Raw genomic sequence first — 19,536 nt, 5'->3', positions numbered from 1 at the left:
AATCTGGCCAGAAGAACATTGGAAATGCCAAAGAGGTTCGTACTTTTTCCTCTCCTCAGAAGGATAAAGAGAATTCATATGTTTGCTGACTAGTCATTCTTTTAATTATTGTGTCTTTGATTCCTTGGGGAAATATAGCAAGTGTTTCAGAGCACAAACTCTGGAGCTAAACCACCTGGATGCAAATCCTAACTCCGCCATTATGATCCTAACCTTTCCATGCCTCAGGAGAACTCAATGATACCAAACACTTAGGACCATTGTTTAGATTAAGTGGATTAGATAGTTAGAAAAAGAGTTGACAGGGGCGCCTGGGTGGCTCAGTCGTTAAGCGTCTGCCTTCGGCTCAGGTCATGATCCCGGGTTCCTGGGATCGAGCCCTGCATCGGGCTCCTCGCTCAGCAGGAAGCCTGCTTCTCCCTCTCCCACTTCCCCTGCTTGTGGTTCCCTCTCTCACTGTGTCTCTCTGTGTCAAATAAATAAATAAAAAATCTTAAATAGAAGAGGAGCTGAGAGATCAGCAGCAACTTTTGACTATCTATGCCTGGCACCTTGCTGGGACTACAAAGTCAAGTAAGACAGATTGCCTTCCCTCAATGAGAGTAGAGTCACTTGTTACTCAACTTGTTTCTTTCTGCTTTGAGTAACACCTTTTGTTTCCTGCAATGGCATACATTTTGTTTCTTTTCAGGTTTAATTTTTGATTAGAGATAAAGCAATGCTTTAATTTATACTACATATTGTGTTTCCTCCTGTTCAGAAATAAAGAGGTCCTTAATTTTGTACAGCCGTGCCCACAGCCTTCAGTTCCCATTAGCACCTACTCCCTAAGTGTTGGTGAACTTGCCATTTATATCTGAGTTCTTCCTTCCCATTCCCATTACTACTCCTCTTCTCTGTCCCAGGGTGTTAATCACCTTTGCTTTCTTCACTTCCACACTTTTTTTAAGTTTACTCATTTAAGTAATCTCTACACCCCACATGGGACTCCAGCTCACAACCCCAAGATCAAGACTCGCATGTTCTTCTGACTGAGCCAACCAGGTGCCCCCCTACTTCCAAAACTATCACCCCAAAAGAAAACTCCATATCCATTACGCAGTTATTCCCTATTCCTCCTCCTTCCAGCCCCTGGGAAACCACCAATCTGCTTTCTGCCTCTCAGAATTCACTTATTCTGGATATTTAATATAAATGGAATCATATACTCTGTGACCTTTTGTGTCTGCCATAACCATGCTTGTTAAAATGATCTGTATGAAGGGGTGCCTGGGTGGCTCAGTTGGTTAAGTGTCCAACTCTTGGTTTTGGCTCAGGTCATGATCTTAGGGTCCTGAGTTCAAGCCCCATGTCAGGCTCCGAGGTCAGCACAGTCAGCTTGTCCCTCTCCCTCCTCTGCTCCTCCACCTGCTTGCATGCAGGCACTCTCCCTGTCTCTCTCAAATAAATAAATAAATAAAATCTTTAAAAAAAGGTTATTTCTTTGGGGCACAAACAACTAGTTACAGAGCATATCCAAGATAACTTTCTCAACAGGGAGAACTTTGACTTCTTCATATGCTGTAGCCATACCTCGTCTATGGAACCTGTGGACGGAGGTCTAAAGTAACCAAGATGTGTGGGAGACAGGACCATGCTGAATAAATTAACCAAAATGCTGAGTGCACTGGATGAGTTAGTGGTGGTCTTTTTTCTACTATTACTGATATAGTTTGGCTCTTCCAGTCTCCCTCTGGTAAAGCGAAGAGATCTTTGTTGGTACTTTTGGCCAATGTATGGGTGAGTAGAGGAGGAGGGAAGATGTGAGGGTTGTGGGGGAAGAGAAAACCAGGCTACACACAATTTGGAGCTGCTGATATCAAGTAGCTGTTTCTCAAATCTCATCAGGAATACTGACTATAATAAAACCAAGAGGGTATGATTTAATTATCAGTGACAGAACAATTATTGAGAAGAAAGGCAATAATCAGCACAGACTCTACAAAAACAGAGGAAGAATTTGCCAATATGGTGCCAGGACTTCCTTAGAGCAGAGGGTGATTTGATTTCAACTGTTCAGGATTATTTAGAGAGAAATAGAGGAGAATGGCAATTCCACAGGTAACATATTGTTTCTAATATGCTATGCTTTCTTTAGGAACTGTACCTTATCCACTTCGGAGCAGTTTTGTCAAGATGGGAATCATCATTCCTTACATCACTGAGCAAACAAGTAACATGGAATTTGGTCTTTGGAATGTACCTTCCCACAAAAAGAGAAAAGATCTCCATGTTATTTGGAGCATCTCTAATTTTCCCTGGCATTTCAATTGGCTAAAAAGCAATGAAGCAAACACTCTCCAATTTTTCAAAACTATGTGAAGTCATATAAACACAAAATTGTAGAGCGAAGTCATACAAACACAGAATTTTAGAGCTGGGAGAGATTTGAGTTCAACTAGGCCAATATTTTTCAAAGTTAGGTTCCAACCAGACCACCTGCTTTGGAATGAATGGCCGCTTGTCAGAAAGGCAGAGAACCTGGACTGCATTCCAGACTTACTGAATAAACTCTTTAGGGATTAAAGACCAGAATCTGCAATTTTATACACTCACTGTCACTGAAGTGTGAGAACCTCAAAACTCCTCACTCACATTTTATTACTAATCAGAAAACCATGTGCTCCCATAACGTGCTGATGATCCCGGCTGATATTTTTAAAATATCTGACCTTCTAAATTTATCAGTTCTATAAGATATCTTATAAAACCAGTTCTTTATAGAATATCTGCCATGCACTAGGCATCGTGTGGCGTCCCTTGCTTACATTATCTTTAACAATCCTGCAGGATAGTTGTTTCGTATCTGAGCTTCAGTGTTCATGGCTGAAAATTGGGGTAATAGTCCCCACCTCTTATACTTAATATATGCAACATGCTTGGCACAGAAGCTTGCATAAAGTATGTGCACACTAAAGATTAGCTGTTATTACTTTTTTTTTTCCCACATTTTACATGTGGGGAAACTGAAACAGACACACGCAGACACTCTGCTAGGAAGTGGCAGAGACGATTCAACTCAATGTGCTTAATTTCAAAACCCAGCTTTTCCCACTACTCTACTATTTTTCATTATGTGCATGATCAATGAAGCTTCTTTCGTGACTTTTCCCACTGAAAATAACTTTCTTCAGCCCTGTGCCCAGCCCTAGGCTTTTGATGAATACTTGTTTGTTCTCTCAACCTGAGACCCGGGCAGCTGCACAGCGGAAGGTGGATGAGTAATTCCTGTATATGCTTAAAGGTCTGTCCTTCAACTTGTTCATACCCCAGAGAAATTCAGTAATGTGTCTGGCAGCCAACTGAGAAAAACAAAAATCAGGAAATGCAGAAGTTAAAGCACTCCAAAAACCACACTTTACCCACATGGATCCCTTTTTGGGCTTTTTCAAAAACAAGAAAGTATCATATTGAACAATCTACCTGGTGCCCAAAAATAGTGGCCTGGGGAGTCATTATCTGAGCATCTTGGCTCACAGACCCAGGAATGTGTGCCCTGGAGGATTCCCAGGGGGCCTTTTGGCCTCACACGATGGCCAGAATGAAACCTCACCACGAGCTTCCCATGATGAAGATCAGCAGTGGTGAAGTCCAGATGTGCAAAACTTCACTCAGCTACCAGAGGCATAATTTCCAAGTCATGTTGTTTTTGTTAAAAATAAACTAACCAGGTTGTCCTGTGGTTTTTCAAGGGAAGTTGGTGAGGGGAGAGGGTAATTAGTAAGGAAAATAAGTTTTAAAAATAGCAAAATGAAACCTCAAAAAATGGTCTTTTTAACTGCACCAACTCCAAATGCCCAGGAAAAAAAAATGCTATTGTAATTATAAGAGATGTAATTTTCCTTCTTTTAAGAGAAAGGGAAGCAGGGAATACAGCCTCTGGGGGGGAAAAAATTATTTTCTTATGCTGAACAAATCATGCCTCTTCAATAGCTTTTTATTTATAGTCGTTGTGCAAGGTATAGAACTCTCTACTTTGTTCAAAAGCTTTCCTTAAGAAACTTACATGAGGGGTGCCTGGGTGGTTCAGTAAGTTAAGTGTCTCTCTTCGATTGGGATCATGATCCCAGGATCCAAGGATCGAGCCCATATGGGCTCCCTGCTCAACGGGGAGTCCCGCGTCTCCCTCTCCCTCTGCCCCTCCCCCCATGCTCGTGCTCGCGCACTTGTGCACGATGGCACACTCTCCCTCCCTCTCACAAATAAATAAAAAATTTTAAAAAAAGCTTACACGAAATATGAATACCATCTCAATTTTATCTGTCGTCATTGTTTTGTTATGAGCCATCACTCAAACCGAACTAAACTACTCATTGTTGCTAAAACAGATGAAGCACATCCACACAGTCCCTGCCTTTGCTCATGGGGCTTCTGTTACCCGGAGAGAGGGTGGTTAAGTTTTTAGCAGGCATATTCCACATATTCCAAATACCATGCTTTCACATTCACACACAGTAGCCACCTGAGCTCATGGATGTGGGTGATGTATGTCCTGTTATTGGAATTATACAAGTATGAGGTTAGTAGACAACTGCTTGGGATGCTTTAGGATTCATGCTTTCTATGGAGAATTAGAGAACCATTGTTATTCATATTTCCCTCTATAAAAGAGTAAAATGGGCCACCTGGGTGGCTCAGTCGGTTAAGCGTCTGCCTTTGGCTCAGGTCATGGTCTTGGGATCCTGGGATCGAGCCCCAAGTCAGGCTCCCTGCTCAGCGGGGAGTCTGCTTCTCCCTCTCCTTCCATGTGCTTGCATGCTCTCTTTCCCTCTTTCAAATAAATGAATAAAATCTTAAAAAAAAAAGGTAATAAATGCTGATGATCTGAGGATATAATCCCAAATAACCCACATTAGGCTGAAATTTCCCTGGAATCTGTTTTATTCTTAACATTTACATGATGCTATATTAGCAATCACACTTGTGAGCCTTCCAAATGTGGGCTTACTCTACCTACAAGGGAGAATCATCTTTGAAATCTTCCATGTTTTGAGAACTCTTACTTTTTACATGAGGGTGGGAGAGGATATTGGGGAAAAGCCATATAATGTAAGGAAAATGAATGTGCATATTATATTCTACTTTAAATGTAAAGCAAGGTGGCCAGGATTCTTTCATACACTGTGAAGTTTTGTTTTTTTTTTAAGATTTTATTTATTTATTTGACAGAGAGAGAGACACGGCGAGAGAGGGAACACATGAAGGGGGAGTGGGGGAGGGAGAAGCAGGCTCCCCGCTGAGCAAGGAGCCCGCTGCGGAGCTCGATCCCAGGACCCTGGGATCATGACCTGAGCCGAAGGCAGACGCTTAACGACTGAGCCACCCAGGCGCCCATACACTGTGAAGTAGACATTGCCAGGATGAATCTTTCACAAAAAAATATTTTTTTCAGTATTTAGTAGTGAGAGATATTAATGCATTAATGGTAATACATTTCTCATTTAATGTAAATTGAGAATGTTTTTCTAGTTGTTTATGACTGCTGGCAACTTAGTAAGTTTTGACAATTGTTTAAATATGTAACGTTAAGCTTAGGTTTAAAAAAGTAAAGCTGGTAAACTAGGTCTTTGTCATTTGCTTAAAAAATGCAAGGGGTATTTGGTGCATTCTTTCCTGAGTGGGGCCTGTAAAAAAAAACAAATAAAATAAAAAACCAAAATTGCTGTTTCCCCCTAATCTCTGGAAAGCTTTTATGTTCTAGGATAGCACGACATATTTATCCTGCAGTTTTGATCTGATATACGGTCATGCACTCATATTTAAGTGTATCTCCAAATAAGCATATGTCATTTTGAGAAGCATAGGGCTATATATACACTAAAGTTCCTCAACTCTGAAATATGATTCCGTAATTTTTATTTTTATTTTTTATTTTTTAAAAGATTATCTGAGAGAGTGAGTGTGGGGAGGAGCAAAGGGAGAGGGACAAGCAGGCTCCATGCTGAATGCCAAGCCCAATACGGGGCCAAATCCCATGACTCTGAGATCACCACCAGAGCCGACCAAGAGCTGGACACCCAACCAAGTCAGTCACCCAGGTGCCCCTGGTTCTGTAATTTTTAGATTTGTCTTCCATTGATATTTAATTCTTTTATATTGTCATGTAAGTTATTTTGTCTAGCTTTAAAACTTCAAACAAAATTATGAATTCCTTGAAGAACTACAATGTGCATCATAAGCTCAGCCTTATGCTTTCTCATAGTAGGCCTTCCATAAATATTAACTGAATGAATTTCAGTTTTCTAAGATTTTATTCATAACTTACAAGAGTACTTTTTGAATTGCCCTCAAAGCAGAACATCAAAACATCCTCTCTCCAGAAACTTCATTTTCAATTCAAGTAATAAATATTTAAAACTTTTACATCTGTTGGAGAAATCTTTTTAAGTCTATACACTGAAAAGATTTTCAAGCAGGAGATATACAAGAATGTACTTATGTTGTGTTCATAGATTTTGCCAACATCGTATCAAATCTGCTTTAGAATAAAATGTAAAAAAAAAAAAAAAATCTGCTTTAGAGATGAAGTAAATATCCACAGGTAACTCTGCCTCAGAAACCAATTTGGAGGAATTGACTCCATAGCCATCTTTTTTAAAATTAATCTCCACACTCAACGTGGGGCTCAAACTTACATCCCAGACTGGAGATCAAGAGTGATATGCTCCACCACCTGAACCAGTGAAGTACACCCATAGCTACCTTCCTATATTCTCTCCCACACCCCCATTCTTGTATGGTTCCCGATATGCAGCATTTCATTTCCCAGTGGTGCCTGGCTGAGACTCATGCCGCATCACTGAACTGAGAGATGAGAAAAACATCCTGGCTAAAAAGGTGACCCACAGATACTGTTGATAAAAATAAAGAGCTCCAAAATGCATGTTTCAGTTAGATTTTAAATTCCCTGCTAGACACCTACATGTTTTATGTGGGAGAGAAATTCTATCTTCCATTAAGTAATTCATTGAGTTTGCCTGACATATCTAGCCAAACCGACTTCTAAGTGATACAGTAATACAGGGGGAAAATCCTTCTCTGTAGCTCTGATAAAGATTGCTGAGCTGGTATGTTCAAACTGATTACGGTTCTGTGGGGTTGTTTTTACCAGCCTGATAGTATTGCATGGACAGTATGGAAGAACTGCTGACTTGGGTTCAGAAGTTATGTGTAGCTTTTCTACTTCTCAGCTATTAAATGGGCTTGTGAAAAGTAGAATGAAAATCTCTCCCCAGCCAGGAGGGCCCCTATGTGAGGAGCCGTTGGGTCTTTTAAAGTGATCACAGTTTCAGCCAGAATTATTTTTTCAAGATTTTACTTTTTTCCTAATGTCTACATCCAACGTGGTGCTCAAACTCACAGTCCCGAGATGAAGAGTCGCACACTGTACCAACTGAGCCAGCTAGGCAACCCTCAGCCAGAATATGTGTGTGTGTGTGTGTGTGTGTGTGCACGCGCACGCGTGTATGTCTATGTCATTCAGAAGGTGACTCCACTTCTAGTTTTGAAAACAAGGACTCAGGAGCGCCTGGGTGGCTCAGTCAGTTAAGCCGCTGCCTTCAGCTCAGGTCATGGTCCTAGGGACCTGGAATCAAGTCCCGCATCTGGCTCCTTGCTCAGAGGGAAACCTGCTTCTCCCCCTGCTTGTGTTCTCTTTGTCTCTGTGTCAAATAAATAAAATCTTTAAAAAAAACCAAAAACAAGGACTCATGCTGTATGCAAATCTTCATTGCGACACTATGCACAATAACCAAAAGGTGGAAACCCAAGTGTCCAGATGCATGGATAAGTAAAATGTGCTATATACATACAATGGAACATTATAAATGTATAAACCATAAAAAGGGATGATGTTCTGATACATGCTGTATCATGAATCTTGAAAACTGACAAAGTGAAATAAACCAAACACAAATGGACAAACCTTGTATGTTTTTCACTTACATGGAATATCTAGAGTAGGCAAATTAAGAAAGTAGATTAGAGGTTACCAGGATGTACAAGGAGGGAATGGTGAGTTATTGCTTAATGGTTATGAAGTTTGTTTTTGGGGTGATGAAAACGTTTTGGAAACAGACAGTGGTGATGATTGTACAACACTGTGAATACAATTAACACCACTGAATTATACACTTAGAAATGATTAAAACTGCAAAAAATGAAAACAAATCAAACCAAAACCAAACAAAGAGGCACGTGGATCAGCAATGGGCCAGTTTTCTTACTTCTGGCTGGAACAAAGGGGTATAATTTGATGAGAGAATACATAACGGGAACTAAATACAGTTTGGCATAATCATGAAAAGTTTTGGGCTGATGGGAAATTTCTAGTTTTTGGATTTGGAGATAATACCACCTCTAAAAATTAATATTTATCTTTTGGGAGGATGTGTGTGTGTGTGTGTAATTCTCTGGACAATTGGATAAAAATATGGTAAAGGCCCAACTCTTATCTGAGGAGACAATTTAAAGGAATCAACTTGCCTGTGGCCCTGCCCCACTGTGGTCTCTGCAGAGGAATTTGTGAAGTGTCCTTCCCTCTGCCCCCACCCATCTGTTCCATGGAATTCAGAGTGCCAAAGGTCACTTTCTGGTGCCCTTAGAATCTTTTTCAGAAATAAAGACTTGGAGAAATAAATGTCTAGATAGGAAATGGATCCATGGGTGAGAATAATCCAGGAGAATCCAAGGTCGAGTTTCCCTGTGGAAGTGAGAAAGAGAGGCTTTTTGACCAAGAGGAGTAGACTGGAGGGCAGGAATGGGTGTAGTCTTGAGCAGAGTCCTGTGAAGAGCCTAGTTCTTTTGAAATTCTTTCTGAAACTATAAAAAGCCAAAATTAGCCTATTAATTTATGACTTCTTTCACGTGTATTATTCCCTTGGATTTCTCCAACACTTCAGTGAAATCTGCTGTACCTTTGCATTTTGGTGTGGTTTATTGGAGGCAAGTGAGAGATAGCCTCGTAAAGCTTAGTGAGGCTTCCCTGCATTAAATCCACTCCCTCCTTAAGAGAGTCCTGAGAGTGAACTAGCATCAGGCCATCCTTGGCTGGGTACCCACCATGAAGCAAAGCAGAATTTCCAATCTATAGAATCAATGACCAGGAGCACAACTCAGGAGCATACAAGAGACTTTGTCCCACCACAGTTTTCCTAAATATGTTTACTTTGTCTTTAAAGTCTTAGTATAATGTCTAACCATAATAAGCTCTCAAAACTACTAGCTGTTCTATGCATTAACCCACTTCAGAAATTTCCCTTAATGTCCCAGCTTTGATAGTGTGAAGGGAGGAGTAGGGCAAATCGGAAAGTCTAAACTTCTATGGTTTAACAAAGGATGTAATTATAAAGTTTCTGGGTCAGAGCATGGAATGTTAAGATGAAGTAGTGAATACTGCCTTTCTTCCATAACCCAACCATCAGGGAGTCTCGGACTGAGAAGGGAGTTAAGACATTGTCTATTACCATCTCCCAACCAGGAGTCCTTCCAGTGATCATGGGCTGGCCAGTTTCTGGTTATGTGATGTGTACTTTTCTTTCACAGTAAACATCTGTTTCAATGACGTATTTACAGATTACTTGATTATTGTTTCCCATTTGAATGTAAGGTCCATGAGATCCTTCTTGATTCATCCATTCTACATTCATTCGGTGTCTACTATAGGCCAACCAGGTACTAGGTACTAGTGATATCGTCGTGGGGGAAAACAAAGACAAAAATCCCTCCCCTCATAGAACTAAGATTCACTGAGGAACAGAGATCACAGTGCATTTTGTGATAAGTAGTAAAAAGAAGTATGAATTAGGGAAAGAGGAAATGTGAGGCTTGTGGGCTACAGTTGAAATTTTAGATACATGGTAGCTAGGAAAATCCTCAACTACAAGGACATATCTGAGTTAAGACATAAATAAGGAAATCAAACTGTAATGATATAACACCTGAAACTAATACAACAGTTAGCTATACTAGAATTAAAATAAAAGCTTAAAAAAAAAACCCATAATGAGATACAGGGAAAGATCACTCCAGGCAGGGGGATCAGTAAGTGGGGTAGGAGTGGGTGTTCCTTGTGTAAGCAAGGGAGAGAATTAAAGGTGATCATTTTTTTTAAGATTTTATTATTTATTTATTTTTATTATTTATTAAAGATTTTATTTATTTATTTGACAGAGAGAGAGAGACAGAGTGAGAGGAAACACAAGCAGGGGGAGTGGGAGAGGGAGAAGCAGACTTCCTGCAGAGCAGGGAGCCCGATGCGGGGCTCGATCCCAGGACCCTGGGATCATGACTTGAGCCGAAGGCAGACGCTTAACAACTGAGCCACCCAGGCGCCCCAAGATTTTATTTTTAAAGTAATCTCTACACCCAACTTGGGGCTCGAACTTACAACCCCTAGATCAAGAATTGCAAGCTTTACCAACTGAGTCAGCCAGGTGCCCCTGAAGGTAAAATTTAGAGGTAAAGCAGGGGCAGATGGTAGAGGGTCTTGTGAGTCATGTAAGGATGTTGGCTATTAGTGAGAGAATGGGGAGACATGGAGAGTATTGACAGAGGAGTGACATGATCTGAAGGGTTTCAATGGTGCGCCTCGGTGGCTCAGTCCATTGAGCGTCTGCCTTCGGCTCAGGTCATGATCCTGGGGTTCTGGGGTCAAGCCCCACATCCGGCTCTCTGCTCAGCAGGAAGTCTGCTTCTCCCTCTCCCTCCCTCCTCTCTCTCCTCTCTCTCAAATAAATAAAATCTTAAAAAAAAAAAAGGGGGGGCGGTGTTGAAAGGATTACCCTGACTCCTGTGTAAAGAATAGACTGTAATTTAAGGAGGGTGAAACGGGAAGAGCAGTTGGGAGGCTAAATGCAGCAATCCAGGTTGCTCGGACCTGGAGGTGTTGAAAAGTGGCCAGTTCTGGATTTATTCTGCAAGTAGAGTTAACAGGATTTGCTAATGGACTGGACTTTAAAAGGAAGACAGCAATCAAGGAAGACTGCCAGGTTGGCCAGAGCCGTGGGAGGGATGACATCACCACCAAGATAGGAAAGATGACAAAAGGAACGGGTGTGTTGAGAGAGAACAGGTGCTCAGTTTGAAGCATGTTTCAGATGCCCATCAGATATTTAAATGGAGATGCTGAGGCAGAAGTGGTTTGCATTTGTCCTGAGTTCAAGGAAGTAGTCCAAGCTAGAGCTAGAGATTTGGGAATCAATGTATAGATGATATTTAAAGCCTTGAGGTAAGAGGGGAGCTGAGACCCTAGCTGCTTTACTCACCACTGTATCCCCAGTACCCAGTTTCCATCACGTAGTTAGGTATTTTCTATTGAATGAAGAAATAGAATGCATACAGACTGAAGTTGGAGGCAGAAGCCAAATCTTTAATAGACCAAATCGTATGAGGGCAGGGATTTAAAGCCTTTTATTCGAAAAGCCCAACCTGTGTTCCAAGTTCAACGCAGTCATTTAGATGCTGATTCTGTCTGATGAAATAAACATTTCTTTAATGGTTTGGGATGCTGCTGCTTCTGAATTCAGCATATATGACTTTCGTGGAAAAGACAGCTTTTGCAAAATTCTCTTGTGCAATCATCTAGTCTTCTAGCAATTCTTATAATGCAATCAGAAAGGGAAAAAAATCATTGGTTTAGGATGCAAAATTTCTATTCCTAAGTCCTATATAACTGACTTGAGTTTACTTGCTTGGCCACAAAGCAGCAGCTGTAAGTGCTGGTCAAGAGACAGCGTGCGCTTAAGCAAGGGAATAGATACTTTAGCTAACAGGGTGCAATATGCTACTTGAGTGAACATTACTATTATTATGCTTTTAAAATTAAAGATATGGGACACCTGGGGGACTCAGTCGGTTAAGCATCTGCCTTTGGCTCAGGTCATGATCCCAGCGTCCTGGGATTGAGTCCCTCTGCCTACTGCTCCCCCTGCTTGTGCTCTCTGACAAATAAATAAAATCTTTTTAAAAAAATTAAAGATATTATTTGTCATCAGGAATACAATTTCCAAAGTGTCTACGGCTACTCTCTCCTGATCTTTGTTGCCTGTGGAGCATAGACTGGATTTTTAGAGATGTAGCCCTAAAGGAACCTATACATTAAGCAGAGTGGCCCTCAGTCATTTACCCACGTGACTCTGTATGACAGCCCCGCCCATCTTTTTTGGACCCAAACAGGAGGAAGGCTGTTGGGGTACCTGATGGTGATGATGCCTGGGGGGAGGAGCCTAGGAGGGTAAGCTCAAATTTGAATGTGTGGGGCCAATGCCTTGCCAGACAGAGTTCAGTGAAGCAGCAGGACTTGAGGCAAGCCTCCCATGCCTAAGACTAAGAAAGACACTCTGGAATCCACTATGGACAGGTAAAGCAGTCTCCTTGTGGGTGCTTGCCCTGGCTTTTCTCTCAGAGCACATCTGAGTTTTCAGATCAGGAGCTATCCTTTTCTCTCCTCTCACTATCTGACTCACTGCTTGGTCAATATGCACATTTATTTTTCTGGATCTGTCTCATCTCTTCAGATCTTACATGCTCTCTGCCTAATTCTCTCTGTTCTGTCTCTCTTCCACACCCAAAAGAACTTTTATGGGCCATGTATGGCCATGTACAGCAGTTAGGACTAGTTTATGGTAATATTAACATAGCAAATGTTTAAAGATTCAAATCATGAAGAGGTAATAGCAATAATCTAGTATACTAAAGACAGTTGTGGAAATTGTAATACTAATTTTGTAAATATTCAATTGCAAAAGGACTTTGTAAACTTTCCTGGGGAGCCTTTACTGAATAATTTAGCTACATAGTAAGGAAAATATTTTTTTAATGCCAATATTAAAAACTGCTTGAAAGTCACTATGCTGGTATATACCTATTACAGGAAGAAAAATTCAGTCAAGTTATTTAATGTTATAGTTCCAATCACTAGGCAGTTAATGGCATTTTTACTATTTACTTAGTCTTTCAATTTCTTCAGACACTGCTAACTTATTTCTTAAAATGTATTTTGTAAGATTTACACAATGTTTTCACATGTAGTTTATGACAAGTTATTATCACAACTTAACTTTATTCCTACTTTTATGATTACTACAAATATGAGAATACCTAATCCATATACTTTATCTCAATTTAACTTTTATAAAGAATTTAGACTACAGAATTAAGATTTTATTTTTTAAAATCTTTTTGAAGACTGTATTATTAAGTAATCTATCTGTATACCCAATGTGGGGCTCGAACTCACAAACCTGAGATCAAGAGTCGCACGCTCCACCGACTGAGCAAGTCAGGTGTCCCCAGAATTAAGATTTTTAATGGAAGACTCAATGTTCTTCAGAAAATTTTCTTGAGGGCAAAAATGTCAGCTGTGTGCTCAGCTTGCAATGAGATTTTGAAAATTCATCTGAGGTCTAAGTCAGAGGTAAAGGGTTCAATGAAAATATCTGTATATAATAAAATGCAAAGCAATAATTAATAGTTGAAATTCAAAGGCAACAAGGAGAAAAGATGAAACGGAACAGGAGAAAAAGGGAAATACATAATTATCATTCGGGAAAAGAACATCTGCAGAGGGCATTAGTGATGGCACAGGACAGGAGAGGACTCGGTCATGATTATTTTTAACGCATCTGTCTCCGGTTTGCATTGCTGGGGATGCAGCGATGTTCTGCCTCAGGGAGCACAGCTGTCTAGGGCAGCTGTCGACTTGTGAGCTTGAAAAACTGCCCCTACAAAGTCCTTCGTACCCAAAAGAGAAACTAAGAGAAGAGGGTACTTGAAACGGGCTCCTAGCTACAGTTAAAGGTGATGAACCAAGAAAGTTAATTAAAAGGTCACCATCAAGCAATTCGCTTCACTGTGACTGGTCACTTCTGATAGAAACAGGAACTACGTATTTTCATGTGAGCAGAAGGCAAAAGTCCATCTGAATTCTCTTACCTAAGCCATGTCCTTTCCTATACTCCCAGGACACCTTTGCTTTCTCCCAGCAGCAGATCCCCACCTAATAATGCCTGTGCATGACACAGTACCCCCCCCTCCACCCCTTTCTCAGCTGGACAGCCCAGGAGGGCAGGTTAACTGTTTAGAGAAATTTATCAGTAAGGAATGATGCTATCAGTTTAAAACTGAGCCAAGAGATTTTTTTCCCCCTTTCACTTCAGTATTGATTAAGCACTTATTATGTATTCAATTTATATATGCTGATGACTATATGCAAATTATGTCACAACAGTAATAATAATGGTGGTAAGTGCTATGATGATTACTATAAAATTATTTTATTTTTTGGTATGCGAAAATGTCATGTTTTTACCATCAAAACTTACGATCTTGGTCAAAAAATATGGAACACTTCATGGATTTGCGTGTCATCCTTGTGCAGGGACCATACTAATCTCTGTATCGCTCCAATTATAGTATATGTACTGCCAAAGCAAGCAATAAAATTGTCATTTTAAAGTAAAGCCAACAATTATTAGATCTTTGTTAGCAATTATGTCAGATTCCTGCCAATTTTTAATTCTAAAATAATATGATTCAACAATTTTTATACTGTTTGGTATAATGTGTATACTGGTGATAAATCTAGTTCTCTGCCTAAAGTGTATTTCAACAAGCTTCATTGTGTGTGAAGCGCGACATTTAAATTGAGACAGCTATAAAAAACTCATCTGTGTTTACCTAACTCTTAAGGTTGATGCTTGGGTATTTAACTTTTAACTTCACGGTCTATCACATGTACTGCATTAAAATTAATTCTCAACATATGTCCTCCCAAAGACTGGTACATGTTTGTAGAAGCTGTCTTCACAACAGCCCCGAAGTGGCAACAATCCAAATGTCCATCTACAGGTGGAGGGATAAATGTGCTATGGCCATGCAGTGGAATATTACTTTGCAGTAAAAAGGATCAAACTACTGATTCATGCAAAGCAAATGAATTTCAAATTCATTATGCTAAGTGAAAGAAGTTGGACACAAAGTAAGAGATAATGTAGGACTTATATGGGATTCTAGGAAGTGGATAGTAATGTACAGTTACAGAAGGCAGATTAGTCGTTGCGTAGAGGGTTGGGGAAGAACTGACTGAAAAGGTGAATGAGCAAATTTTGGGGAAGGGTGCCCTGGAAATGTTCTGTGTCCTGATTGTGGTTGCAGTTTTGGGTGTTTACATTCGCCAGGACTCATAAAATCGCACGTTTTAAATGGGTGAGGTATGTAAATTATACCTCAATTCTTAAAAAAAAATAAATAAATAAAGGTGAAAAAAGTTTCAATTCTCTTGCCAGCAAACCGTATTCAAATCCTTGCCTAGGTCTTTACTTTTACAAGTTTACTGCACTTTTGCCCACTGCCATTAGGTGGCAGCATGATCTCCACAACTTGATGAATACATTTCTGGAAAAGACTAGGGACAAAAACGAGAGAGACATCATTAGTGCTTTGGTATCAACCACATGTATAGCTTGTTTTATGTCCACAACTGCAAAGAAACTTCAGTTAGCCAAGAGTATTTCCACAAATTCAATTCAATTTAGTGCTTATGACATGCAAAACACTGCTAGGCGTAAGGAAACCAGAGCAAGTCCCTGCATGTGAGCAACACAGAGTAATAGATTATATTGCCAAGCTAAAAAAGCAGCAGGATGCAAAATTGCATATGAAATCAGTATAATCAAAATCATGTAAACATGCCTATAAGAAGACCAGAAAAATTTTTTAACAGTAATTTTTTTTAGATACTATGTCGAATTATTTGACACTGTATCCTAAATTTTAAATTTTTTAAATTTAAATTTTGTTTAATATTTAAAGAGTGATGTGCATGCAAGTTGGGGGGGGGCAGAGGGAGGGAATCTTAAGCAGACTTCCCACACTGAGGGGGGAGCCCAATGCGAGCTCACTCTCACAACCCTGAGATCATGCATGACCTGAGCTGAAATCAAGAGTCAGATGCTTAACCCACTGAGCCACCCAGGTGTCCCTAAATTTTAATTCTTTAGTATTTTTACATGTGAAACTTTCAACTTTTTGTATTATACAAGTTAACAAATATTACTCTGATATTAAAAAGAAATCTTTTCTCATAAAGTGATACTTTCTGCCTCAAAACACAAAAAATCCAATTGGGGAGACAGAGATGTCAGTGATCAATTGGTAACAGAGGATGAGGGCTTTGACAGAGATAAACTGGAGAATGAAGGGAAACTACAGGAGGGGTTTTTGTTGCTGTTAAGTGTTCGATTTTTTGCCTAGAAATGTTGGGATAAGCGGTGGTGAGAAAGAAGAGTTGAACTGTGAACTGGCTTTGAAGGATATGTAAGTTTTGTCCAGGGGAAAAAGGTAGGAAAGCATTCACTGAGAGGAAGCGCATCAGCAAGGTGACTGGAAAGAAAAAGCCACAGGATCCGACACTAGCACCAGGGGATCAGCTGCATAGGCCTTGAAGATAGGGAGGGGAAGGGGAAAAGTAGCAGGAGAGGAAGCTAGAAATGCAGATTTGATGATCAAATGTAAAAACTGGCCTAAATACCATCTTAGAGCTTGGGATTTATCCTGTGGGCACAGGAGATTCAACTGGGGATTTTTCAACATAGAAATGACATGGTCACACCTGGGCTTTTGTGAGATCACTCTGGCACAGCACGGAGAATGTTCTTTTGGAGGGACTGGGGCCAGACAGACCAGCTTAGAGGCCAGGACAAGAGATAAGCTGAAAGGTGAGGGCTTTGAGAGTAAGCAGAGAACAGAGGGAATAGCGCAGGTACAAAGACTCAAGAAATATTTGGAGGTTTAAAAAATAAAAATACTGAAAAACAAAAGAGATTTGAATCAATAAATTTAATCATTAAATATGAAGAAGAATCAAAGATGAGCCAAAGCTTTTCGCCTGGTTACTTGAGATGGAAAAGTAAGGAGAGACAGGATAGTCAGTACAGAGGACATTTTAGGAATTACTGTTTTGGTCAGGTTGGGTTTGAAGTACATATTGGACATTTAGGTAGAGTTTAGAGGGGAACTCTGAAAAAATTATGGAACCGAGGAACAGGTTTGTAAGTCCAAGTTGTCAGCATCTAACAGACAGCTATGAGAGGAGACTGTCCTGCGAGTTCATACCATTTGGGGGTTCTGGCTACCTCTCAAATTTTTTTTTTTTTTTTTAAGATTTTATTTGTCAGAGAGAGTGAGTGAGCACAAGCAGGGGGAGCTGCAGGCAGAGGGAGAAGCAGACTCCCACCGAACAGAGACCCAATGTGGGACTTGATCCCAGGATGCTGGGATCATGCTGAAGGCAGACGCTTAACTGACTGAGCCACCCAGGAGCCCCTCAATTGGTCTTAAATATAAGCATGAAGAGGGTTTTATAATGGATTCCAAGTTCAGTAAGTCTCAGGCATCCAGTGAAGTAAGAAGAGGATCTTCTCTGGTTTGGCTCAAGTCATTATAGATATTTTTAAAAGCTGAAGGAAAGCCAGGAGAATGAGCGCTGCTCCTGAATGTTCCTCCCTCTCCTCACCCACAGCCTCCTGATGAAGCAGAGGAAGTTTCTTTACCATTTCAAGAATGTCCGCTGGGCTAAGGGTCGCCATGAGACCTACTTGTGCTACGTGGTGAAGCGGAGGGATAGTGCCACCTCCTTTTCACTGGACTTTGGTCACCTTCGAAACAAGGTATCAATTAGTTGCTTCCAAGCTAGACTTCGGGCACTTTCAGAACCATATGCAGATAGTACTACTTTCAGCCTGTTTCACGTTTAGGTCTCCACCAGATTTCTCAAATCTCTTTCTTTTTTATATCCATGAAACCAGAACAGGTATGCCCCAAAGCATGCCATTTCATGTCCTCCCTGATCATGCTGGGCACATTACTGTGACACCCTGCTTCAATGCCAAGAGTAACTGCCCCCAAACTTTCCTTCCCTTTCCCCAGCACCTGAATTGCCTTTGAGATTAAGGAAATCAAATGTAAGAGCCTTTTGATTTGGAAGAATATTGTCAGCTCACTCAAGCTAAATTTAAATGTGAAAATGCCCTTTCTTTAGAATTTTTGGGAAAATTAAGAAAAAAGTAGGAAAAAATAATGACTCAATTCTGTTTCCCTAATGATTTCTAGTCCCTCCTGCTCACATAGATCATAGGCCAATGAGTACATTCAGCATGGTGAGACCCAGAATACTCAGGGAAGCCTCAATTGGTCGATTAATTAAATCAATCTCTCAGCATCTATCAGAGGATTACATTTACAAGCGACTTCACCATCCAGATGGGTTTGCATAATCTGAGTATTTCATGTCTCAAAACAGGCAGTGAGATCTGATACTGGTGGGATCCCAGGGAAGAATCCATAGGTGGAAGGACATTGTCTGGCTCACTGTTAAGTGTTTATTTTATGATTCAATTTCCTTTGCCTCCATTTGTATTGTGTAAATTATCTCACTTCAGTTGTTTTACATTCTAATCTCTTTCCTGTTCGGTGATGTGACACATTCTAAGTAGAGAAGGGTTTGCTGTTACCAACCCTTTCTTTCCTTCTCCTTTAATCCTCACGATCGATACCAGGCCATTTTATTGGTGAGGACTTAGAAGATCCAAGAGTTGGATGAGTTGTCCCAGTCACCTGAGTGGGGATGCCAGGAAATGAAACCTAGATCTTTCAGATTCTAGGACTAATGACTTTTCGGCAATACTATGCAGATTTGCTCTATCTCATTATTGCGCAACTGTTACAATCACAGGGATCATAGGATGAGCAATCACATTATTTAATTGTTCTGAACCCATAGCAGTCCTATTACCTCTCCTACAACACCCCTCTGTTGGCCTTAGCCTAATCTCTTTTACCCCTTCCAGTCCTCAACCATATGTTTCCTACCTCCCCCTAGTGGTCTGGTGTATTTCCACAATGTTACAGCAACAGGCCATTTTCTTTCTCCACAAACGCGCCAGAAGTAACTTCGCGAACACAACTCAAAACTCTGGAACACTGTGATGCTACTTCAGCCAGACTCATCGCATCCTCCTGCTTTTCTGTTCTGTTGTAACCTAAGGCCCAAACTGCAGACACGCTAAAAAAGATTACTGGGGAAGGCAGATGAATTAGTGACCATAAAGCTGCCGGCACCGCAGTAAAGGTCACTAAACGTCACCTAAGTCCTCTGCTCTGTCCGCAGTCGGGCTGCCACGTGGAGTTGCTCTTCCTCCGCTACATCTCCGACTGGGACCTGGACCCTGGCCGGTGCTACCGCGTCACCTGGTTCACCTCCTGGAGCCCCTGCTACGACTGTGCCCGGCACGTGGCCGACTTTCTGAGAGGGTACCCCAACCTCAGTCTGAGGATCTTCACCGCGCGCCTCTACTTCTGCGAGGACCGCAAGGCTGAGCCCGAGGGGCTGCGGCGGCTGCACCGCGCGGGGGTCCAGATCGCCATCATGACCTTCAAAGGTGTGAAGGGGACCTCGTTTGGGATTGCAGTTCAGAGGAGAAAAATCGGGGTGGGGGGGCG

At 41.0% G+C, this 19,536-nt stretch overlaps 2 protein-coding genes and 1 pseudogene across 3 annotated transcripts in view; 1 reads left to right on the top strand and 2 right to left on the bottom strand.

Moving 5' to 3' along the window:
* The window catches only part of RIMKLB (ribosomal modification protein rimK like family member B), a 159,207-nt gene that overhangs the window by 122,124 nt on the left and 17,547 nt on the right, over positions 1-19,536 (bottom strand). The window lies entirely within an intron of this gene.
* AICDA (activation induced cytidine deaminase) overlaps positions 12,314-19,536 on the top strand; it is a 12,729-nt gene continuing 5,506 nt past the window's right edge. The window contains exons 1-3 of the mRNA XM_081818928.1: positions 12,314-12,397; positions 17,558-17,705; positions 19,205-19,525. Of these exons, the coding sequence (XP_081675054.1) occupies positions 12,354-12,397; positions 17,558-17,705; positions 19,205-19,525 (513 nt within the window). The 5' untranslated portion in view covers positions 12,314-12,353. The remainder of the gene's footprint in view (positions 12,398-17,557; positions 17,706-19,204; positions 19,526-19,536) is intronic.
* LOC115944830 (U6 spliceosomal RNA) lies at positions 14,372-14,471 on the bottom strand (annotated as a pseudogene).

This window comes from Leptonychotes weddellii, chromosome 5 (assembly GCF_054177405.1).
Source record: "Leptonychotes weddellii isolate Sample4059 chromosome 5, ASM5417740v2, whole genome shotgun sequence".
NCBI lineage: Eukaryota > Metazoa > Chordata > Mammalia > Carnivora > Phocidae > Leptonychotes > Leptonychotes weddellii.
Note: the sequence above shows the minus strand (reverse complement) of the source record. Positions and strands in the feature narration are given on the sequence as shown.